This window comes from Sciurus vulgaris, assembly GCF_902686455.1.
Source record: "Sciurus vulgaris genome assembly, chromosome: X".
NCBI classification, from domain to species: Eukaryota; Metazoa; Chordata; class Mammalia; order Rodentia; family Sciuridae; genus Sciurus; species Sciurus vulgaris.
This window is the reverse complement of record NC_136471.1, coordinates 39,595,120-39,620,858: the sequence shown is the minus strand read 5'-3', so window position 1 is coordinate 39,620,858 and position 25,739 is coordinate 39,595,120. Positions and strand designations below refer to the sequence as shown.

Below are 25,739 nucleotides of genomic sequence, written 5' to 3'. Positions count from 1 at the left end.
ATGAGGGTAATTTTTATTTGTTGCAGCCATCTTTCTGCCCACATGGCTATTTGCCTAGCTTTTCTTCCTTTTTCATAATTGCTACAGCTATTCTGTCATTTTGGCATTGGCCATCACATCTGACCTTGCCTTGTATATCTATAGTATATAGATAATTTTAATCTAGGCTTTAATTCATGCCTCTGCAGACCCTCTGATTTTGTTTGTGGAATGAAAACTCCATGGGGTCAAGGCCTGTGGGTATATGAGCCTACCATCATATTTTCAATATTCCAAATGATATCTGGCACACAGTAGGTTATCTATAAATATTGTTGTAATGAATTCATGAATGAATGCATAAATTCCCTGATCCTGGTGCTCAGATCAGTCCATTTGACCTACTTCTGCAACCAGCCTAATAAAACAGTGGTTACTCTATGCATGTACTATTCTGTGTGCAGAACTACTTAGCTTCTTTTCCCTGGATAGTACTTATAAATTTCATTTAGTCCAAGCAGGGCTGATACTGAGTCACTCTGTACTTGAAGGGGTTATTCAGGCTTATGTAAATATAACTTAGAACTTGGTACAGATGACAAAAATTCTTAGTTGGGCTAATGTGAATGCCCAATATAGAATAAATCAAATGCATTTTACAATTTGAAGGTTCCCAATTCAAAGAAATGATAAATGTTTGGGGAAATTGAAATGGTAATTCAATTTGATTTGATTATTATACATTGTATGCATGCATTGAATCATAACACTCTACCCTCTAAATATGTATAACTATTATATGTCAGTAAAATATTTATTGACAAAAAAGAACTATAGGAGAAAAACTTCTAAAAAGAAAAGGAGAAGAATTAAAGAAACAAATGAAAGAAAAATGCATTTTACTAAAAAGTGCATATATACAAATACCCAAAACCAAGTAATACAGTCAGGGTTTGGAACAAATTACCATTACCATTCTGTTTTCACTAAGAATCCAGGAAACCATTAGACAGCAATGATTGCCCATGCTCTGATCTGGATTCAACGTTCTTTTCTTGAGTTTACTGTATTATACTATTCTGTAATAAGCCAAGCCAGTATACATTAGACTACTTACTTCTTCATAGTAGGATTGAACTCATAGGGACTAAAGATACTCAGTTTTGCCTTGTGAAACTTAAAACAAGGCCTTTTACTGCAATTCTGGTACATCAACTATTTCTTTTCTTTTTTAAAAATTTTTATTTTTAATTTTGGTACCAGGGATTTAACCCAGATGTACTTAACTACCAAACCAATCCCCAGCCCTTTTTATTTTTTATTTTGAGACAGGGTCTTCCTAAATTGCTTCAGGCCTCGCTAAATTGCTGAGGCTGCCTTTGAACTTGCAATCTTCCTGCCTCAGCCTCCTCAGTTTCGGGGATTACAGGCATGTGCCACTATGCCTGGCCCAACTCTATCTCTTCTTAACTGCCAATTCCTCATTAATGTTGGAGGAAATAGAAATACTAATTACCTTGATTTGATCATTACCCATTGTATACATGTACTGAATTATGACAGTGTACCCTATAAATATGTAGAATTATTATGTCAATAAAAATATTTCTCAACAAAGAAATATAGGAGAAAACCCGTCTAAAAAAGGAGAATTAAAGAGGCAAATGAAAAAAAAATCTACATACATCTCCTGCACGTGGGAACGCTTTCTTCTATATCTGTTACAAACTTGTTACAAAATGCAAGTATCTGGGAAGAAGTTGTACAGACTATGGTGACTGGATGAGACTAAAATATACTTCCGGAGTGGGGGAGTGCTGCATTAAGAGTATCTTTTGGTTTCTTGGGGAATGTGGATTTGGTGTTTGCTTCCTGCTTTGCAGTACAAGCAAGACTGGCTGCACTGAGACTGGGATCAGCCTTGTTTCCTGCTGCCATGTGGTAAGTTGGGGGTCATGCCTGTCCTTTCTATGATCCAGAAAACAGCCTGAAACTACAGGGGAGGTCGGGTAAAGGCAGATACAGACTAAGGGAACTGAGGGGTAGAATGAGTATATTAGAATGAGTCAAGGGCTAATCAGTCCTAATTAAGCAAAGGACTGGAGCCTAAGCCTAATTAAGGCTTAGACAGCCCACTTAATATCTGCAGAAGCATAAGCCCCCCTAAGGTCTAGTTAGCTCAGTTAAAGTTTAGTCATCCTAGTTAAAGCATAGTCAGGGTCTAAACATAGAAAGCAAAGAATGCATAGAAAGAGCACAGGTCGAGCCAGAGCCTCAACATAATCAGGGCATGTCTGAATCTTGCTAATTTGTAGTGAAGGCCTGACTCGTTAAAAGCTAACTATCTAGATTAAGAGCTCTTCAGATTATTCTGTAATCCTAGCCAGTACCTAAACTAGATTAGGTCTAGGCAGAGCACAGATAAATCCCAGGCAGAGTCTAAGCCTAATTTAGGTCTTTCAGACCTCAGATAAGCTTTACCCCACATATCAAGTTAAGGGTTAGTGAGGCCAGGTGCAGTGTTGCATGCCTTGTAATCCTAACAACTCAGGAGGCTGGGACAAGAGGATATAGCACAGTGTAGAGTGCTCCTGGGTTCAATCCCTAGTATTCCACCCCCCCCCCCCCCGCAAAAAAAATATTTACTGAGAGCTCAGTTAACCCTGAAGATTAGGTGGATTCCATGCCAATTAATCCCTACCAAGGGTCTAATCATAGTTTAGGTCCAGGTAGAGCCCAGTTAAGCTCTAGTTAGGGCATGTGCCCAGTTTATGACTAATCATAGGTCATTTAAACCCTACTAAAAGTCTAAACCTAATTTAAGTTTAATTAAAGCCGAGTTAAAGGCTAGCTGAGGATTATTTCTGGTTAGGTCTATTCAGAGTTCATTTAAGCCTCAGCTAGTACATAAGACTAATTTAGGTCTGTAGATCCCAGTTAAGCCATGACCAGGGTCTAAGCCTAGTTTAGGTCTAGACAGAGCCCACTTAAGCCCTATCTAGAGAATAAGCCTTGTTCGGGTCTAGTAGTATCTTAGTTAAGACAGCATGGGCCTAGCCTCATCCAGATATAATTGAGTCTAGTTTTGGTCTAGGCAGGCACTCAGCCTAGTTTAGTGTTGGTTAGAGCACACTTGAGGACTAGCCAGTACCTAATTCTTATTTAGGTCTAGTTAGAGCCTAGCTCAGCCCTACCCAGCATCTACGTGTAGTTTAGGTTCAGTCAGACCCCAGGTAGTTTTGGTATAGTCAGAATATAGTTAAGGCCTATCCAGGGGTATAAACCTATTTAAGTGCTAGTCATAGAGCAGTTAAATCCTCACAAGTTCATAAACGGTTTAGTTCTGTTAAAGGCTTTATTAAGACTCAGCTAGGGACTAAGCCTTAATAAGATATAACTAAGTCTGGGTGAGGATATGGGGATATGGGGATGTGGGATGTGACTCAGAGGTAGAACACTTGCCTAGCATACATGAGGCCCTGGGTTCAATCCCTAGCCAAAAAAAGAAAAAAAAAATAGATATATTAAGTCTAGCTGAGGTCATGATGGTCCTTATCATAGTCCTAGTTAAATGTTAGAGCACAGTTAAGGTGTCACCATAGCCAGGACCTAAGCCTAGTTTAGGTCCAATCAGTCCAGTTAAGCCTTGACAAAGGCTTAAACCTAGGTAAGTCCTATTTGGAGTATAGTTAAGTCACAGCAAGGTCCTACACATAGTTTAGTCCTAGTCAAAAGTCAGTTAAGACTTAGCCAGTACCTAAGCCTTAATAATTATTAATTAATGAAGTTAATACTTAATTAATTAAGAAATAATTAATGCTTGTTAACGTCTTGTCTACTTAAGGCCTAGGCAGTACTTAAGTATAGTTTAGGTGTTCTCAGAGCACAATTAAGTCCTATCTAGGGTTAAAGACTATAAAAGTCCAGCCAGGCAAGAACTAGCTCAAAACTAAGCCTGCTTACTGCCTGTTTAGACTGATTAAAGTCTAGTCTGCTCAGTTAAGACCTAGTTGGTGCCTACACATAAAGTTTAGTTAGAACATATTTGGGTTTAGCAAGAGTCTCAGCATAGTTAAGGAATCTTAAGCTGTAGCCAAGGCCTAAGTTTAGTTAAAAGCCGTCTAGCTTGGTTAAGATCTCTTCGGAATTTTTTTCAAGCATAACCACAGCCTTAGCCTCATTTAGGTGTAGTCAGAGCTCAGTTAATGCACAGCCATGGCCTAAGTCTAGTTTAGGTCGAGTTAGAAACTACTTACTCCCTAATAAGTACCTAGATTTGTTAACTGTTAGTCAGAGCCTGGTTAAGTTCTAGTTAGGGCTTAAATCTATTTTAGAATGAATGAGTACCTACTTAAATGCTGGTAAAGACCAAAGCCTAATTTAGGTTGAGTTAGAGTGAATTGAGCACTAGGCAGGGCATGACTACTTTAGACTAGCCAGAGACCACCAGATAAGCTCTAGTTAGGGCGTGAGCCTTATTAAGATATAATTAAGTCTAGTTAAGTTCTGGATAAGTCCTAGGCCTAAGTAAGAATTAGTCATAGGCCACTTAAGGGTTGGTTAATACCTAAGCCTGGTTTAGGTCTGGTTGGGGCTCACGTAAACCCTAGTCAGTGCCTAAGGATAATTTAGGTCTAGTTAGAGCCTAGTTAAGACTTGGAGCTCAGCTAAGTAACAGCAGAGACCTAAGCCTAGTTTACGTCTAGTTAGGGCCCAGTGATGCCCTAAGCAGTACCTAAGCCTAGAAAAGTGTTAGTCAGAACCCATTTTAGCCCTAGTCAGACCCTCTCTATTAAGGGTTCATTTAAACCCTGACCAGTACTGAAGCCTAGTTAACTGTTCATTGGATCCCAGTTAAGTCAAATTTGGGACTTAACTCTGAGAGCCTAGTGTAAGCACAGTCAAGGCCTAAACCTAGTTTAGGGTTAGACAGATCTCAGTTTAGCACTGGTCAGGGTCAGTTTAGCACTAGTCAGGGTTTAAAGCTAGTTTGTGTAGTCAGATTTTAGTTAGGACTTAGCTAGAATCTAATCATTATTAAGTAAGATATTATTAATCTTTGTAAGGTATAGGCAGGGCCTTAGCTTAGTGAAGCATTAGTCAGGGCCCACTTTAAGTATAACCAGTACTTAAACCTAGTTTAGGTCTAATTAGAATCTAGTTATGCCATAGCCAGGGCCTAAGCTTAGTTTAGGTCTAGTCGGAGCCCAGTTAAACCTAGTCATGACTGAAGCCTAGTTAATTCCTACTTTTAATCTTGTCGTGTTCTGGGAAGGTTATATACAACATTTATTACTATTGAGTTTAGTTTAGACTGAACCGGGGCCTAAGCTTAGTTACTGCTGGGGCAGAGCCTCAGTCTAGCTAAATGTAAGAGCTCACTTAAGGCCTAGCCAGTACCTGAAACTAGTTTAAGTCCTGTCAAACCCTGTTATGGCCCACTCAAGGCCAAGGCCTAGATAAGGCCTCAATTAAGACCCAGGTAGAGACTTAACCTACTTAAGTTAGTTAGTCCAGTTAAAGCCTTACAGTCCAGTTAAGGCATAATAAGGACCTTAATATGCTTGTGATATAGTCAGAGGATAGTCAGGCCTACCCAGAGCCTTATCACATTTAAGAACTGTCAGAGTCCTATTAAGATAGCCAAGGTCTAATTCTGACTGAAAGCTGGTTAGCTTAGTTAAAAGCCATTCGGCATATTATTTAAGCATAACCAATGCCTTAGTCTAGTTTAGGTCTAGACAGAGCCCTAATTAGACCCAGAAAGTGCCTAAGTCTAGTTTAGTTTTAGTCAGAGTCCAGATAAAGACTATTCATGGCCTACTCCTAGTTTATGTCTAGTCAGATCTTGGCCTCGTCAGGGCCTACCTGGAGCCTGGTCATGGCCTAAATATACTTAAGATTTAGTCAGAAACTTTTAAAAGTAGATTCAGGACCTGAAGTTATTGAGGCATAGTTTGAGCTAGTTAAGGCCAATTAAAGATATACCCAGGGCTTAAGCCTAGTTAAAGGATATCCATCTTGGTTAAGGACTCATTGGATTATAGTTAAATGGTAACAATATTCTGATTCCAGTTAAGGTTTGACTTATGACAAAATCCAGTTTAGGCCCAGTCAGAGAGCAATTAAGGCCTAATTAGGGACTAAGCCTAGTTAAAGTCTGGTCAGGATATAAGTTTAGATGAGGCCTAGTCAGGGTCCAAACATAGCAGTGTTCTAAGGTTAATTATGGGCTAGTTAACTCAGTTAAGACCTAGTCAGTCCACTTAAGGCCTAGCTGTGTCTGAAGCACACTTAAAGTTTCAACAGCCGAGTCAGGACTGAGCTGGAGCTTAGTCAAGATTCAATTCTCACCTGGTCAAAATCTAAGACTTGTTAAAGCTTAGCCATTCCAATTAAGGTTTGATTAAGGTCCAAACATAGGTTAGGCCTCGTCAGAACCCAGTTTAATGCTATCCAGGATCAAAACTTAGTTAAGATCTAGTCAAAGTCTAGTTAATGCCTTACTGGGGCATAACTCTAGAGAAGGCATAGTCAGAATCCAGTTAAGATATAGCCATTGACTAAGTCCCATATAGGCTGTCACAAACAAGTTTAAAAATGCCAGGACCTGAATCTAGTTAAGTCTTGGTCATCTCAGTTAAGACCTATTCATCTACATTAAGGACTAGATAGGGTGTAATCCTGGTTAAGTCCCCTATAGCTAAGTTAAAGACAAGTCAGGGCCAAATATGAATTAACATTAACCAGCCCAGTTAAGGCTAAAAATCATAGTCAATGCGTAGTTAAGGCCTATCTCCAAAGCCTAAGTATAGAGAGGGCTTAGAGTTTAGTTAGGGAAAGTCTGGGCCTAGTTAAGGTCTAGCCATGATGTAAATCTAGTAAAGATATGGTTAGGGGCTGGGGTTGTGGCTCAGTGGTAGAGCACTTGCCTAGCATGTGTGAAGCCCTGGGTTTGATTCTCAGCACCACATATAAATAAATGAATAAAATAAAGGTCCATCAACATCTAAAAAATTTTTAAAAAAAGATCTAGTCAAATTTTAGTTAAGGCCTAAGCAGAGCCTAAGCTTACCTAGGTCATAGTCACACTACTTAAGGAAGTCAGCCCAGTTAAAGCCTACCTAGGACTAAAGCCAGTTAAAGCTTAGTCAGAGTCTAGCCTAAAGCCTAGACAGTTCAGTTAAGGCCTAGTCAGTTAAGATCTAGCCAGACCTGAGCCTAGTTAAGTTCTAGTCAGAATCCAGTTAAGCTTGGCCATAGACTATGCCTACTTACCATCTTTTTAGTACCTACTTAATGCCTTGACAGGACATAGTCTACAGAAGGCGTAACAGAATCTTAATTTTAGGCATAGCAAGAGCCGGACCCTATTTAAGGCCTATTTTGCTCCATTTAAGTTATAGAAGAAACTAGGCTTAGTTAAATTCTAATCGGAGTCTGGTTAAGGACCAGCAAGTGCCTAAGAGTAGTTAATGCCCTGTCAGAGTCATCGCAAGGCAAATCCAGGACCTCTGTCTGGTGAAGGCCTCGTTATTCCAATTAAGTCCTATTCGGGACCTTTGTCTAGTCAAGACTAGGGTGTTCAACTTATTCCAGTTTGCCCAATACTTTCCTTATTTAGTGTTCAAAATTCTGGGTCCTGGAAAACCCCTTAGGCCCTGGCAAACCAGTTTGGTTGGCTGCCCTAATCAAGCCCTTTTAAAGAAAATTTTCTTTGCCTTGGAAGCATATGGTATACAAAATACATTTTCAACATCTCACATGACCATTGTAGTATCCATCTGAGGTAGGTGTTATCATCATTCCTAGAATATAGATGAATAAACTCAACTTTACAGAGAGAAATGGCTTCTTCAATGTCATACTGTTAGCAAGTATCAGAGATAGGGTTTAAATCTTTATTTGAACTCAAAAGTCATGCTTTTATTTTTTAACTAAAGCAACAGGGCATCTCCCCAGAATTAAAAATTGTCTAAATCACAAAGATGATACTTGCTGAAGGTGTTGTCATTATCCTTATTTCTGATCAAGAAAGTGAGTCACAGCATGCTTATGTGACCTGTTAAGAAAACTTTTAGATTTGAACCCACTTCTCTCTGCCTCCAATGTCCTATTTCTCCTCCGTAAAATCAATGTCTCTTTCTTCCATCCTTCCTACTTCCCCTGTGCCAAATATTTCAGTATATGCCTGTGTGGCTGAGATTGTATGTGTCTTCATGTTTCGGTGATATTTGCATCCATGAAGTCTAGCAAGCATTTGGTAGATTGTGTTTATGTGACACTTCTGTTTTTAGCCTGAGGTTTGTTCATTGAACTGATTGATTGCTGTTTTCTTAGGAAATATTTTTTGAACCTGGCACCAGAGCTGACTTGGTAGTAGGGTCAAGCTTCAACCACTTGGTTTGCTATGATTTGGGGAAGGACAGTTCTGAAAAGGGTACTGAAGACAAACCTTGTCTACTCTAATTCTTGCGAAGGTTACTGGATACATCCGTGGTATAATGACATTCTAGGGGTCAGGGAAAGCAATCCAGGCCTCCCTCTTAGGTACTGTGGATTCAGCTGCCAGAAGGCACTGAGGACTTGGCTTGCCTTTTCCTGGCTGTGCATTTCTGTTGCCTCCTGTGAGCTTACCAGGGTGACAGGCATCTCTATTAAAAAGCCTGTACATAAATATAGCTGTATTTTCCACTATGTTATCCTGAGGATAAAATAGTTGCCACCCCTACAGAATACAGCAGTTTCTGGATTAGATGGCAATGGTAGCAGTATGCCAACAGGAAGTATATTCTTCCCCTGCCAAGTAGACACCATATTCCTTGTTGGTTGTACATTTAAAAGGACAGTCTCCACTTTTCTTGTGTGGCAATGGCAGTAGGGTAGAGCTTTCAACATAGGCTGTTGGTGGCTTAGATGAAAGTGCATTGGAAGAGGCTATTGGGATATATTTTAGCTTGCATATGCTTTCTTGTACAATAATTTCACCTACTATTTTATTATATAGCTGTGGAAAACTGGTTTAATGTGTAATGAAGGAGGAAGAGAGAAATGGTCAGGAAGAAACAAATGATTTATTCCACTGATAGTCAAAACATATTTCTTTCTTGGAGACAGTACCATTTGAGAATCATATTCACAGGGCAATTCACCACATAAACTCAGGTCTTTAGATGACTTTTTTTGTTTTCCTATTTACTGGTGAAATACATTAAGATTTGAGAGAACTGATTAATGGCATAAGCAGGGGATGTCTCTATCCTAACATAGGATTTGGAAGGTCTTTCCTTAAGGATTAGGGACTTTGCAGTATATTCTTGGAGGCTAGAGAAACAGACAACCAAACAGATCCCAGCTTCCTGGTTCTACCACATTCTAGCTATCTTACTTTGTGTATATCATTTTGCTTCTCTGGATTTTGATTTTCCTAAATAATATAAAATGGAGGTAACAAATCCTGTATTTTCTTGAATTACCTCACAGTAATTCTGAAGATCACATGAGATATGATGCGAACACTCTAAAAACCAAAAATTGCAATCCAAATGTAAGGAAGTATTAGCTCCATTATTCATTCAACAAATATCTATTAAATACCTACTGCATGTTAGAAGCTGTTCTTGCACTTAGACAAAATCAAGACCCCTGCCCTCCCTTGCCAGAGTTTGCATTCTAGAGAGCAAAGCCAGAAAATAAATGATAATCCATAATAAATAAGTATATTATATAATATGTGGAACTTAATAAGTTGTAAGAAAAAGGAAAATAGTAGAGCAGAGAAAGGAAGACTCAGAAGTGGCAGCTTGGGAAGGAGAGGTTCAATATTTAAAAGGTGGTAAGCAAAGCCATCATTGAGAAAGCAAGATGTAAGGAAAGAATCTGATGAAGGTGAGGGATTGAGCTATTCAAATATCTGAGTTAGGACCATTCCAAGCACCTAAAGAGGGAGATGGACCTTGTGAATTTGAGGAATGACAATGAGGCCAGAGAGGCAGAAACAGAGGGAAGTAAGGACAAATAGATGATGAAGTTGCAGATTATATCATGGGGGGACCAGGGAAGTCAGTATAAGGCTTTGCATTTGACTCTGAAGGCAATGCAGAGTCATCAAAGATTTTATTTTATTTTTTATTTTTTTGGCACCAGGGATTGAACCCAGAGGGGCTTAAGCACTGAGCTACATCCCCAGCCCACTGCCCCCCCCCCCTTTTTTTTTTTGAGCAGGGTCTTGCTAAGTTGCCTAGGGCCTTGCTAAGTTGCTGAGGCTAGCTTTTTTTTCTTTTGGTGGTGCTGGGGATCGAACCCAGGGCCTTGTGCATGCTAGGCAAGCACTCTGCCAACTGAGCTACATCCCCAGCCCCATGAGGCTGGCTTTGAACTTGAGGTCCTCCTGTCTCAGCGTCCCAAGTTGCTGGGATTACAGGTGCACCACCATGCCTGGATTGTCAAAGGTTTTTAAATAGAGGAGTAACGTCTTCTGACTTCCTTTTAAAGAGATCAGTCTGGCTGTGTGTAGAGAAGAGGCTTTAGTGAGGCTAAGTAAATCCTGTTAAGAGGCTGTTGAAATAATCAAGGTAAGAGGTGGATGATGGTGTCTCACAATGACAAGTGGTCAAATTTTATATATACTTTGGAGGCAGAACCAACAGGATATCCTCATGGGCTGGCTGGATTTTTCAGCCTGAGTAGTTAGAAGGGTAGAATTGCTACCTACTGAGAGATGGTGAAGGCTACAGATGGAGCAGGTTTTGGAGGGAAGACCAAGGATCCATTTTAGGTATCATAACAAATCAACGTGAAGGCAGTGGATGCACAAGGATGGGATTTTGGAGAAAGGTCAGAGCTGGTTTAATAAATGTTTGAATCATCTGCATCTGAGGAATCCTACAACTAAAACTCCATTCATCTTTTGACTTGAGCAAAATGCTGGTTTGGTACAAGGAGGGCTCTCACGCAGAGGACAGAGCTGTGGCCCTGGTGTGTTTTTCTGAGCGTCAGGTGTGTAGGCAACAGGGTTCATGCTTTACATATGTTTAAAACACTGACCTTTGGCCCTTTTACAAACCTTTGAAAGTAGAGGTAGGAAGCCTTTAGAAGGAAAAGAAATTTACACTCAAGGGCAAGACATTTTTCTTTTTAGGATATTAGGAATCTTTTTTAGCCTCAATTCTTCCAATATAATCTATTTCAGAAGTCATAACTAGAGAAATTAGAAAGCAGAAGACCAAGTATTCTTTTCTTATTTATTTTCATGGATCAGCATATGGTTTTAAGTTGATTTAAAAGTCCATCTAGACTTTTCGTAACTTCCCTTTTTAATAGGGCTTTTTAACTGTAGGTACACTCTGGGAACAATAGTATGTAGGGAAGATGATGTTGTAATGGCTGCCCTCAAGGGAATCTTTGGTCTTTGATCCATTTGGTTGGCCAACTAACATGGCTATATTGTGTTTTTTTGATATCCTAACACTGGTTTTTATTCTTCTAGTGATGTGGAGGTTTTAGAGCATGATAACATGGGCCACAGTGTAATAGACTAAGCAGAGGGCTGACCTCCTGAAGAATCAGCTTCTTACCTTGCTCTGCTATTAACTGAGTATATAACCTTGGCAAGTCACTTAGCCTCTTTGGGCTTTTACTTCCTCAATCATAAAATATGCATAATCCTTACCACACAGAATTATTATAGGTCAATGTATGTGAACTTGCTTGAAGATATGATTACCGGAAGGAGGAAATTATAAAACACTGGAATGAGCTACTGATGGGATTATGGAATTGTATTTTGAAGAAATTGAAAACTGAAAGACCTATCTTTTGGCAGACAAACAGTAAGCATGTTTGCAGGCAGAGGGAAGAACTATATCATCCCTGATTTTCTTCCCAGTTGGTAAAGTGAATGAATCTTGGTTTCTCTTGGCAAGCTGGAATTTGCCAGAGAAAGAGAGGAGGCCATGAGTGGTGCTTAGCTTTGCACTTTTCAGATTTCTAAGTTGTGCTCCTGAAGTTCAGGCTGGATGGTAAGGGGTAAAAGGCATAATGTTCCTTCCTTCCCATTTCTGCTCAAATAGTTCACATAGGAAGACTTGAAAGTCTGGACTAGTTTGGGTGAAGTCATGTTAGACAGAGAGTAATGGGATCTTCATTATCTTGCCTCAGTGAACTTGCTAATTACTTCCTGAGTGGATGTTTTCAAGGAATAACTGGTTCATGTTTTCTAAAATTATTGTCCTCAGATTAAGTGGAGGGCCTTCTCTATGCGGTTGGCAGTGTATTAGAGACATAGCCAATGGTGAGTCTGTAGGGTAGTCATCTTTTGCCAGCCCAGAAGTGTAGCTAGGGTCCTTCCAGAGCTCAGAGCTGGAATGAGGAAGTGCTTCAAAGTGATAGAGAGTTAGGCTAGGAGGATTCACTAATCTCCAAGGATGCCCTGTAGTCTTTGATTGTTCTCAGGTCTTCTGAAAGGGTCATGTGTGAACTACAGCCAGATAGTCCTCTCACATCTTTATACAAGTTCAAAGTCATCATCTCAGGTTGGCTCTATCTGTGAGATAAATTTTATCTCTAGTATTTCCTTCCAGATTTTTGTAATGCCTGTAGTCATCTCCTCTCCTGCCTCATAGGGGGTCAGTAGCCAGGATGCAACACACAGTTTCCTGGATCCTAGAATTTCTCAGTACAATTATATCAGCTAGCATTTGTTAGGTGCTTACTATATGCCAGGCACCATTCTAAACTTCTTGCATGTATTAACTCAGGTAATTCTCATGACTATTATTATCTTCATTTTACAGATGAGGAAACTGAGGCAAAGAGCAATTTAGCAACCTTCCAATTAGTAAGTGGTAGAGTAATAACTCAAATATAGGTTTGTTTGACACCATATCCTGTTCTAGTAATAACTATCATTTATTCTTTCTCCAAGGGAGAGTATTTTTGTCTCCCAATAAACACAACTTTCCTTTTTCCCTCTTGGAAAGAAAAGCTGAGGAAAGACTTCGGAATAGGCCCCATTTTCTTGTTAGGCTAGGGGCGTGGCTCAGTGGTAGAGTGCTTGCTAGCATGCCTGAGGCCCTTGGTGCCATCCCCAGCACCATTAAACAAATAAAACAAAACAACAAAACATTTTCCCTATTACCTCCAAGTTCTGTTTTTATTTCCCTTATCTTAGGCCCTATCTTCTGCATTGGTAATATTTAAAAACCAAAAATCTAGAAGTCCTATATCTCTTTTCAGATTCTGGGCTTCTGGAGTCTCTCACAGCAGCCAAGATCTGGGACAAGCCTGTGTAGGGTCCCACCAAGTCAAGAGGTGGTGGTGGTCCCTCATGTTCAAACTGATTTTAGGAAACTACATATATGTCTAGGAGAATAACTAAAAAATGTTTTCAAAAGTGGTGGTTCTTCTGCAGTGACTAAGTTGTTTTTCTGAAGGCTAAGCTAGTGTCTGTGATTCTCTCTGAAGCACTGAGCAGCTTTGGAGGAGGAAAGAAATTCAGAATTCAGTTTAAATTGATCATAAGCACATTCCCTACTCTCCCTTATTTCAGTTTCCATTTTGAATTTTTCATATATTTTCAGGAAGCAACCATGTTTCGCTCTTGAGCGATATCATTTTTTCCCTTTTGCTCTTGATGAATTACATATGGTTCATGGGGATTTTAAATGTCAGGTCCTAAAACAGGCAAATGCCTTATTACACAGGTTATTTTTAAAGGCAAAGATTTGTAGCTTTTTGACAAAGAATTTAAAGGGTAAATCCTGTTGCTTTGTTCACTGTATTCCCCCAGAGATGCCCCTGCTATGTCAAAATGATAAAATTTGCCCTTTGGGGACAAGGTCCTTTTGATATTTCCTCAGAGGTGGGAAGGCAATGAGCAGTTATGTATGTCTAGAGTTGTTTTTTTTTTTTCAAACCTAAATTCAATGTGTGTATCCAAATGGTGCTGCAGCACTAGAGAAGGGAGCACTTTGAAAAATCTTCCTGTTCATAAGTAGAAAACGGGTGCCTGTACTAACCAAGGGCACATTTTAATCTCTCCCATGTAACTGCCTCCTTCCCCCTTGGATATAAACTAATTTTCCTTGCCTGATGCAGAGAAGCTTATCGACTATAAACATAGACCCAGAGGATTTGGATTCCTTCGCTCCTTTCCTATCCTACTGTTAGACACTTATTGCCAGATTTCAAGTTAGAAGCAGCACAAAATAGCAGTGTAGGACTTTGACCTAAAAGAAAAATGGTAGCTTTTGATTAGTTGTGCTGACAAAAAATGTCATCGTCGAGAGATTAACAAAATTCAAATGGGCTTAAAGATCCTACTTGCAGATGGATAGAATGGTCTCTGCCCCAGTTGTCTTTCTGAGCTATTTATAAGATGTGGATTATCTCATTAATTAATGACTGTCTGGTAATCAGGGCCTCTTGCCTTAGCACCACTGTGAAATAGCCACACCAGCCAAAGGCACCCTTCCCCATACATTCATACTTCATTCTGTTTTCATTAGCTCTGATGACTGGCTTGCCAAAATCTGATGACACTTTTCATCACTGTCTTGCTGTCCTCACTAGTTTTATAGAAAGGAGATTTGAAATTAAAAAAACATTTTTTTGAGATATAGTGTGTGTGTGTGTGTGTGTGTGTGTGTGTGTGTGTAAGTGTACAGATTTTAAAGGTGTAGCTCAATGCTTTTTTCTTTTATATATGGAATCATATCAAGATACAAAACATTCCCAGTACCCCAAAAAGCTTCCTAATCTCTTTTCCTAGAAGTGACATAGAGATAAGCTTCTGTTCCATAGATTAATTTGCCTGTTCTTGAATTTCATATAACTAGAATGATTTTACTATATTGTTATTCATATTTTGACATTCTTGTACATATATTATGGTGGATATTTGTACTCTTTTAATTTGGTTATATACTTAAGAGTAGAATAGCAGGTTCATGAGATAGAGGTATATTTACTTTTAGTAGATACTGCCAAATAGTTTTCCAAAATAATAGCATCCATTAACACTTTCATCAGCAAAGTATGAGAGTTCCAGTTGCTCCATGTCATTAAAGCTTGGTAATTTCATTTTTTTTCCAATTTTAGCTATTCTGGTGGGGTTTTGCATACCTCATTGTGGTTTTAATTTGTATTTCCCTGATGAGTAATAGTGATGAAAAACTGCTCATGTGCATATAGGTCATTTGGATATTCTCTTCTGTGAAATGTCAGTTCAATTTTTTTGTTCTACATTAAAAATTACATCCTTTTATTGATTCTAGGAGTTTAAAAAATATGTATAGAATTATTATGTCTCATGTTGAATACATAGTGGGAATATTTTTCCCATTCTATGATTGACCTTTTCACCCTCTTAAGGTGTATTTTAGTAAGTGGAAGTTCTTAATTTAATGAATTAAAACATTAATCTTTTCTTTCATAGTTAATGTTTTTGTGTCCTGCAAGAAATATTTGCCTACCTAAGATCATGAAGAATGCTGGGCATGGTAGTGCATGCCTGTAATTCCAGTGGTTGGGGAGGCTGAGGCAGGAGGATCATGAGTTCAAAGCCAGCCTCAGAAAAAGTTATGTGCTAAGCAACCTGTCTCTAAATAAAATACAAAATAGGGTTGGGGGTGTATGTAGGTCAAGTGCCCCTGAGTTCAATCCCTGGTATCCCCCCAAAAAAAGATCATGAAGATTTTCTCCTGCGATTTGATCTAATTTTTAAAAATCTTTCATAGTTAGGTCTATGATCCATTTTAAATTATTATTATTATTATTTTAGTATTTAGTGTGAGTTAAAGGACATTGTTCCATTAATTTATATGTCTGTCTCTTGTGCCAGTACTATGCTCTCTTAATTTCTGTAGCCATAAAACTAGGTATCTTTTTAATTTAATTGTTTTGATTAACATGTAATAATTGCACATATTAATGGGGAACATTGTGGCATTTCAACACAAACATTCAGCATGCATCGATCAAATTGGGATAATTGGCCTTCCTTCTCTTTGTCATTTCTTTATGTTTGGAGACTTTGAACTCCTCTCTTCTAGTTATTCATAACATATATATATATATATATGTGTGTTTGTGTGTGTGTGTGTTATTACATATATATTATATATAATAGGTTATTATGAACTATAGTCATCTCACTCTCCTGAAACACCAGGACATATACCTTCTATCTGACTGTTTTGGTACCCATTATCCAGTCTTCATTTATCCCCCTGCTTCTATCCTTCCCAGCCTTTAGTAACCACTATTCTACATTCAGATTGACTTTTTTAGTTTCCACATATGAAAGAGAACATGCAATATTTTTCTCTCTGTGTCTTAGCCTTGATATATGATATCCTCCAGTTTTGTTCTTCTTCAGGATGTTTCTCTTTATATATCCTTATATGTTTTAGACTCCCTTTGTCTAAAGTGCTCTTTGAGAGAGATTTTGATCTTATGTATTCATTTAGCCTCCCCTATATCCCACTAACTTCAAAACCTCTTGAGGCAGAGACCAGTAGTGTGTTTGCAGCAATACCACTCCCTCTAGTGAGAATTTCACTCTGAAGAACCAGGAGATTGTGGGAAATTTCATTCTACTTTTCCCACCCATGTACCAGCATGTATCAGCGAACTTCAGGTAAGAAAAATAAGTCCTGTACTCTCAGGTTTTCAATGCATTATGCCAGCCTATTGCAACTACCAAAAGTTACATTAATTTGCCTTTTCCTTAGTACAGTCCCTCTGCCTTAAAGCCAAGCCTTATCTTCGATCTGTGCCCGGAATTAGCAAATACCATAGGGAAGAGAATGATACCTATGATTGTCAGCTCACTCTCTGAAATTTTAGTACAGTTTGTCTTCATTTTCATACCTTAATGATATTCTTAAATCTATCAATTTTGCAGTTTTCATTGGGGTGGTTTTTAGTTGTTTCAGGAGCACTCACATCCAATTTAAAAGTGCAAGTCCAGAAATCATTTTATGGCACAGTCTTGACCCTCTCATCCATCTTGGCTGTATCACAGGTGAATAGTTAATGAGTATTTAGGTCAGTTCAGTAGGTCAGGTGAAGGGCAGATAAACTCCCTGTCATAGGATGATGGGGATTCCATAGGGGACTGATCCAGTTTTCTCTGTACCTCTGCCTTAGTCACATTCAACTTAGAATTCTGTTTGCTTCTAAGGATTACAAGTGAGATTAACATTCTTAGTTCTATTCCTGTTTAGGTGAATGAGATGTCAGCTCTGGCCCTACCAAGGCAAATTCGCTACTGTAGGTACCTTATTTGTACCCTCTGATATAGAACTTTAGAAGGTAGACCTGGGTTGACTTCCAGCTATGCATCTTTACTTATCACGCACAAGTTACTTCATTCCTCTGATCCTCAATTTTTCCATCTACAAATTCTTGGTTATTTTATTATGAAGATTAAATATAATAATAAATAAAAGTGAGTTTCATAGTGCTTGACAATATCTTCCATAAAAGTGAACATATATTATAATCATTAATTATGGGTATGTCATCTCATTTGATATATTTTTTTGAGGCTGGGGATCATGCTTGGTTATTTTTTTGGGGGATAGTAAAATTTAAATAATGAAATGCATGAATCTTAAGAGTACCAGCAAACGAGTTTTTACAAATGCATATTTCTGTGAAACCCCCAATTCTACCTAAAATATGATTATTACCCTCACCCTAGGAAGTTCTTTATGTCTCTATATCTCCTAGATGTGACCACTATTCAGATTTTTCCACAAGATTATTTTGCATTTTATACAATTGTATATGAATGGAATCATATAGGGTGTATTCTTTTGTGTTATGCTTCCTTTATTAAATATAATGTTTTTGGTATTTTTTTCTTTTCTTTTTTTTTTTTTTTTTGGTACTGGGGATTGAACCCAGGGGCACTTAACATCTGACCACACCCCCAGCCCTTTTTTGTATTTTATTTAGAGAGAGGGCCTCACTGAATTGCTTAGTATCTTGCTAAATTGCTGAGGCTGGCTTTGAACTCATGATCCTCCTGCCTCAGCCTCCTGAGCCTCTGGGATTACAGATGTGCACTACCATACCTGTCCTTCTTTTTGATGATGATTAGTGTTACATTGTATGAATACACTACAGTTTGTTTTTCCCTTCTCTTGTTGGACACCTGAATTTTTTCAGTGTTTTACATAAAACTTCTATAAAACATTAATAACATAAAACATTCTATAAAACTTCTAATAAAACATTCTTGTAAAAGTCTCTTTGCAAACTTTCATTTCTCTTGTGTAAATACTTAGGAGTGGAATTGCTGGGCCATGGTGCATGCATAGTGTTTTAAGAAACCCTTGGATGTTTTCCTAAAGAGGTATACCATTTTATACTTCTACCACCAGTGTGGGAGAGTTCTGGCTGATCTATATGTCAACATTTGGTATTGTTGGTCTTTGATTTTAGCTAGTTTAATGAGTATATTGTGCTATTTTACTGTGATATTAATTTCCATTTCCCTTATGACTAATGATATTGAGTACATTTTCATGTTCTTGTTAGCTATTCATTTTGCTTTCTTTGTGAAATGTCTGTTCAAGTCTTTTGCCCATTTTTCAAATTGGATTGTTATCATTTTATTGTTAGTTGTAGGGGTTCTTTATATATTCTGGGTATAAGGTCTTTGTCAGATATATGCTTTGTGATTATTTTTCCTCTGTACTTTTCCTGTTCATTTTATTAACTGTGGATTTTGGTGGGCTAGCTCATTATTCCACTCACTGCCATCCCCATGTATGGCTGAAGCTTGATGGTATTTACTGAATGAGTGAGCTAAAAGTTGTACCTCTCTCCTCCCTTCCTTCTCTTATTTAAGAACACTCACTGATTACCTACTATGTGGTAGGCAATTTTCTGTGCCTTGTGAATAGAGCACAAAACAAAACAGACAAGATTCCTAATCTCATGACACATTTTCGTCTATGTACGTGAGGGTAGAGAGACAGAAAAACAAATGAACAAGAAAATAGGAGCTAGCCTTAGGTGTCATAATCCAAAAAGGAGTGTATACTTAGCGGAAAATGGTAGGATTTTGGACAAAAACAATGGAATGATCTGACAGAAGTTACTCTAATTGGAAATAATGTACAGCTGAGTGGTCACACTAGGCTCTGTGCAGACCAGTTAAGCTCCATGTGAAAATTATAGACAATCTGGCTGATCATTTACTGTACTACAGTAAATATCCAAAGAGCACAGTGAGTTGGAGGTGAAGCCTGTGGCTTTCTAGGACTCACTGTGGTCACAACTTCTAGAAATTGGGTAAATACAGAATTGGATACTTCCTAAAGGACTGAGATCAATGGTTCCTTCTGAAGATGCTCTGCTAGGAATAGCCTGAGGCTGGAGAAAGAAAATCAACCCAAATTATAGGATTAGTATCCCAAAATTTAACGTATAGATATGCCCAAGGAAAAAGTGACCACAGATATACAGCCACACTGATCAGCTATAGGCTGGAGATATATGCTTTAAGAACTGGGAAATTATGAACTGGACTATTGCAGGAAAAACAATTTGGTGAATGGGGATATGAAAAGAAATCAATAAAAAGAATCTAGCTGTCTTTTAGGACACACATCAGCTCATCAGAATGTAAAGACAGAATTATCTATTTGTAACAAGAGAGGAGACAATCTGCACCCCAACAAAAAAACTAATGTACACCACACAACCTTGGATTCTAACTCAGCTCCCTTGTCAGTTCAATGTAAAGGATTAAAGAAATCTCAGTTCAATTTAATGGTTAAGAGAACCTCAGAGTATATGGACATAAATGCACTAGGTAAGTATAGGAGAAAAATATTATGAATCAAACAAGTGAGTAGGCAATATGAGATATGTTAAATTGCTAAAAATATATTGCATCTTCAACAAACTCATTTAAAGAGTAATGAGGAGTGGTAAGGCAGGCATATGTAGCAGGTTTATTATATTGGGCCAGTCCCTAGATTTTTAAATAGAGTATTCCCTTACAGAAATATATGCTTTCTGTGGAAGAGGGAGTATGCAGAGTCCATCAGACATGTAGATGAATATAGTGCAATCATGGCTTTAGACAAAGTTGGAAGAATTAGCTGCTAGATATGGAAGATCAGCAGTAATGGGAAACAACCAAGAAACTAATGTTATAGCTTCAATTGTCCAAAGTTTGGCAGAAGACAGAGAATGTGGGAATTTCATTTACCATACACTTCCCCAAGGATGCAGGGTAACTATAATTTTAATGAATGCATTATCAAAATCATAGAAAATACTTAGTAGCTCCAGATATAAATGGCAATGAGGCAAAGGTGCTAATGAAGACAAGAGTCAATTGAAAGACACTGAGTGGATGTATCCTTTCTCAATAGAGGTATTCAAGAGAGACAGACAAAGTGCCTATGCTCACTTTATTTTCAAATCTCCTAACAAGACATTAAAAATCATGAGAAATTCCATGGGCTAAGAGGTAGTAGATATTCTTGGATTATCACCAAAGGAGAAGCAATACCTAGAGATCCTCTTTTAACCCTATGGATAATACTTGATAAGGGTATCCCGTAGGTAGGACCTGTAGGATGATAAAGTGTCAATCATACTAATCTTCATATTTCTCTTTTCTATTATTAGATCTGCTTTGCTGTTTTATCTTGCCTGTGAGAATCTGTCTGGTGGTCACTGTAACAGAAGTTCACCACTAGTACAAACGAGAGTACCATAAATACATTTTGTTGAAGATTTCATCGACATCATCAAAAAGTCCTGTGGTACCACTGACTTCATTCTATACTTGACCACCATCAGAATCACATCAACATCCTCATTTCTCATCTAAACTAACCAAAGAACTATTACTAGCTCCACAGGATTCATTGTCATCAAGAGTCCATTTACTACAGTTTTTAGTAGTATTTTATCTGTTAAGAAGAGCATGGAGTCTGGGTCAATTCCCATGCTAGTTGGTGGACTTGTTGACTGTGTAGCCCAGTTAATAAGAATAGCTGAAGAGCTCTTACAATCTATTTCACAAGAACAACAAGTTCCTTGTGAACAACGAAATGATAGAACAGAACAGATGGGAGCAGATGCATCTCCTCCAGAGGAACCTTCACTACCAGATCTTGCTGATCTCTCTGACTTGGAATCAATACTTTCACTGCAAGAAGATGAAGAGCTAATCCTTGATATAGATCAAGCAATGTTAGACGTAGATGAGCTCTATGAAGATGCACTCTCTGATATAAACAATGGTTTAAGAAGTGAATAAGACCCAGTTTGCCCTCGCCAACATGTGAGAACTGATCACTAATCTTTTTCTTCAAATATATCCTGAGTTTTCTGGACATGAGCAATATTTTTCTCCTAGTTCTGCATATTTTCATTATTAAAAACGTATAGAACCAGTAAGATTTGGTTTCCTTCCAGAAAAGACTGGTCTCATTTTTGTTTTTATTCAAAAAACTCTGACTTTAGCAGTGTGGTTCTTCCTTTACTTGTATTTGTTCTATTAGGCTTCTTGATGATAAGCGCAAATAATAACAAAGAAGAGAATCTCCTCAGCCTAACATCGGATTGATGCACATATGAACTATCTTACATCTTGGGACCCAATTTCATTGTTCTACAGTTAATAGAAATTAAAAGGGGAATATCCCCCAGGATGGTATTTTACTGTATTAACAGGACAATGTTAAGGCATTTGTACTTGAAAAGGTATAACTCTTTACTGGGTCTTTAAAAATGTGTTAAACAAAGGATACCCTATCAGACCATGGGAAAGAAATCTGAAAGACAAGCATCTGTCACAGAGCAAAACTCCAGAAAAGTTTTCAGATGAGTGTTACCAGGGCAAAACCTTTGAAAGAGCTGGGGCCAAGAGACTCCAATGCAGGATTGATACCCACAAATGCTGATCCATGTTGCAGTTACTTTAAATATTGTTGCCAAAATGGAAGTGGCACAACATATCCATTAACCAAAGAGAGAAGTACTAGAATGGCCATGTGGATCTTTCTCTACAAGAATTATTCATCAGTGGAAAGTCAAACATTTATCACACAGGCTTCGAGGTGATGGTCCACAAGGGGAAATGGATAAAATATATCTTTGTGAGTATAACTGAATATAAAATGAATAGTTGGTAGGCTTAGTGGAATGCATGTAATATAACTTCACCCTAACAGTATTTACTATTGAGAGGCAGGAACAGTGATAGATATAAATAAAATGTGGACTGCTATTTAGCCACAATAACTTTACACATACTGGAAGGTGAAAATGAGGTAGTTGAAGTCCTCCTACACAAAAACAGAGGGACCAAATAAATGCACAGGAAATACCAATTCCATGTTGCATAGTCCTCTAACTTCTATTTGAAATTATAGCTGTCCTTCAGATAAGCCCATAGAGACTATGTGTGACCTTCCTTCCCAGAGAATGGCCTTTGCCATCTCATGATATGAACAACAACTGGGTAAAGACTTAACAGTACACTATAAAGAATGTGGCATATGTAAATTGTGAAAAAATGACTCATAAAAGGCAGTCCACACTGGTGGGAACTGGACTATACCAATTTATAGAGAGTCCTGAATATGTTATAGTTGAAAGGATTAAAATAACAATTAATAAAATGACATCAGATCTAACCACAAGACAGATGCTGCATCTAATATTAAGTGAGGTCTGCATGCATAGATGATTAGTTACCTTTAAAGATAAATGCGGGGGCTGAGGTTGTTTCTCAGTGGTAGAGTACTTGCCTATAGCATGTGTGAGGCATTGGGTTCGATTCTCAGCACCACATATAAATAAATGAATAAAATAAAGGTCCATCAACAACTAAAACAAATTTTAAAAAAAGATAAATGGGGAACAGTTGTAGCCTATATAACCAGGTCTTATTTGGATGAGTCGTAGTAGGAGTAACAAATCAGTTTGGTCACTGACATTTAGGATAAGTGATTTGACAAACTTCAAAAGAGATTACTATATCTGGAAAAGCTACTGCAGTTCCTTTTGAAAAATCAGAACAATTTATAGAGCTATTCAACATATTAGTATGAGATAATTCCACAACAGACCGCTTGTTATGTGGAAAGATTGATAAGAGTTGATGAGGTCCCAAGACACAGGGAGAAATAAAGACAAAAAGGAAAAGTAAAAATTATGTCTAGAACAACTGCTGTGGGTAATTACAAACCATACTGGGAAGCAGATTGTGAGACTTCATGGCTACCATGACTGAACAAACTGAACCTTACTTTTGATGTGTAGGGACCTCTAGAGATGTAGTTTATGTCCAAAATGGCAAATAATTGATGCATTGCAAAGGGCTGCACCAAATTAACCCAATAGAGTAGTGAAAAAAATAAGAAGAAACTGTTTATCCCTCTGTGACAATAAGAATGGTCTACAAAGATTAGTGAAAGCAGTTAAACGAGGACATCTATATATTTAGTTATAAGTTTGTGTTCTTAGAACATTTAGTAAGAAGAATAACGAAAGGACTGGATACAATTTAAAAGATAAAACCTATGCTTTAATTAAGGGTTTAGGAACAGCCAGAGAAGATACACACTCCCCATGAGGAATTTGGACTTTAAGAAATTGGGCTATAATTTCGTGTCAAAATAAAACTTGAAGCATCTGTGTACAAGATCAGGAAACATGCTAGGAGAGACCACTGGTCTGCTATAAACTTGGTTTGGTGAGCAATTTAGCTGAAAAAGGACAGACATGGTGCTCCTCAAACACAATAGATACTAAAGGCTAGTTATCAATCCAAGTAGAACTCTGGGATATGGACTTTATAACAATTTCACAACAGATTAGTGTGAGCTTGCTAAAACTGTTAGTGTCTTATGAGAGAACAGGAGCAGTCACACTAAGAGAGGTCATCAAAATAACATCAAGAGAAATCTGTAGTACTTCTCTAGACCTCAAAACAAGATAGAGACTTGAAGTAGTCTGTAAAATAATTAATGGTTAACACGGTTCTTAGGTGTCAAGACAAGATGCTATAACCTCATGTGAATCTGGCTAGCCTCTTATTTACCTGGATCACCTGTAAAGATTATACTATAAAGTCACCTCAGGACTAAATAAGATACATTTCAGTGTTCCCTTTGATTGTGGGATTGCTTATATGTGTTTAAGAATTGTTGAGATGTAACCCTACTCCCAAGGATGGATTGTTGTATTAAGTATGCTTGCTATATGGAACAGAATTAGAAACAGTGTTAATAGTGATAAGAAATGTGTGTGGAAATAAAATATTTGGGAGCAAGAGCTAGTAAGGAGAGTGTTTTCAGGAGAGAGAAGAAGATTAATAAATTGTTAAAAGTTATGCAACTGTTTAGAGGTAGAAAACCATTGTATGAAGTTAATTCTTAAGTAGATTTATGAACCAAGTCATTTTTGTCTTATGTAAATCTGCCAACCCTGAGATGTTGATAGAAACAGATGGTTAACAGTTAACACAGATCTTGTACCTAAAAGCTCAAGTAGAAGGAGAAGTATTAACTAACTTAGTTCACTGTTTGGATACCTCTGATTGAAATCCTGAATCTCTTTGAGAAGAATGGAGAGAATGGCTGGACCTTTATACAGATTAGCCCTTTTCTGGATTTTCTTGAGACCAATGCCAAAACCAATTCTTGTATGGCAAAGGGAAAGAGGCCCACCATTCTGAGATAAGTTTAAATGTGTTAAAACCAAAGGAGATAGGCTGGTAGATGGCAGTGAAGTAGGCAGCACAAGTCTTTGTCCTTATGTACTTTGGATAACATGTGAGGGCACTTCTGAATACATCCTTGCATCCTTAACATATGATGATTGTTTCCAATTAGATTATAATTGTTTATGATCCTTATAGCTATTGGTCAAAATAATTTTGTTGTTTTAATAGTTTTAAACTAATAAAGTTTTCATTCACAAATCAACCTGTGGTCATCTTAAATTACCTAGTGGTAAATTTCAAGGTTACTAAACTAGCATGAATGAACCCCACTTAACAGAAGGGAGTAACATATGATAAGAGAGAATGCTGTACCAAGAGTCTGAAGTTCTACTTTTGGCTTGTCAGATGATCTGTAACAAATCTCTGAACATAGCACTTTGTCATTTGTAAAATAAGGGTTGTAACAAATTTTGGCTTACCTTCAATGCTAATAAGGAACAAATCAAACAATATGGTTTCAACGTCTTTGGTGTGTCTAACAATGAGACAGAATATATGAAATCAGAACTTTTCAGGAGTATCTGAAAAATGTCTGCATAAGAATGCCTAAAAGTCTATTTGGCATGTAAAGATCATTCAATAGTTTTATATCTATTCTCTAAGAGATTAGCACTTCCTTATTCTACATCATGTCAAAGTTACAATTTGGAATCAGCTTTTGTTTCAGTCTTTGGAGCTTATTTTTTCACCAAATTAAATTCTTTTGGGGAGCCTATTTGAGTTCTAGTAGGAATAATAATGAGGATAAAACAATAGTGAAAAAGCCCTTCATGAAATAATGAATTATATTCCATTTAAGGCTAAGATTTTTGTTCCTGAGGGGGTTATGTAACTCTGAACATTATTAACCCACCATGATCCAACTAGATTTTTAAAATTATTATTTCCATAAAGAGGCTCTATTCCCTCAAAATTGTTTTTCTTTTGTCTATATACTACTCAGAAAACTTAAAAATAAACCAACCAATCAGCCAACTAACCAAACAAACAA

General features: G+C 37.7%; 2 protein-coding genes across 2 annotated transcripts in view; one reads left to right on the top strand and one right to left on the bottom strand.

The window, feature by feature from the left end:
* TRPC5 (transient receptor potential cation channel subfamily C member 5) overlaps positions 1-25,739 on the bottom strand; it is a 273,683-nt gene that overhangs the window by 82,145 nt on the left and 165,799 nt on the right. The gene's annotated exons all lie outside the window — the stretch shown is intronic.
* Positions 20,734-22,039, top strand: TRPC5OS (TRPC5 opposite strand). Its single transcript, XM_079123946.1, has one exon. It carries the CDS (start codon positions 20,939-20,941, stop codon positions 21,272-21,274), a length of 336 nt encoding a protein of 111 aa, XP_078980072.1. The 5' UTR covers positions 20,734-20,938; the 3' UTR covers positions 21,275-22,039.

Bases quoted from the DNA above. Each gene is read 5' to 3' on its own strand.
- TRPC5OS (XM_079123946.1), top strand. From the start codon at position 20,939: ATGGAGTCTGGGTCAATTCCCATGCTAGTTGGTGGACTTGTTGACTGT.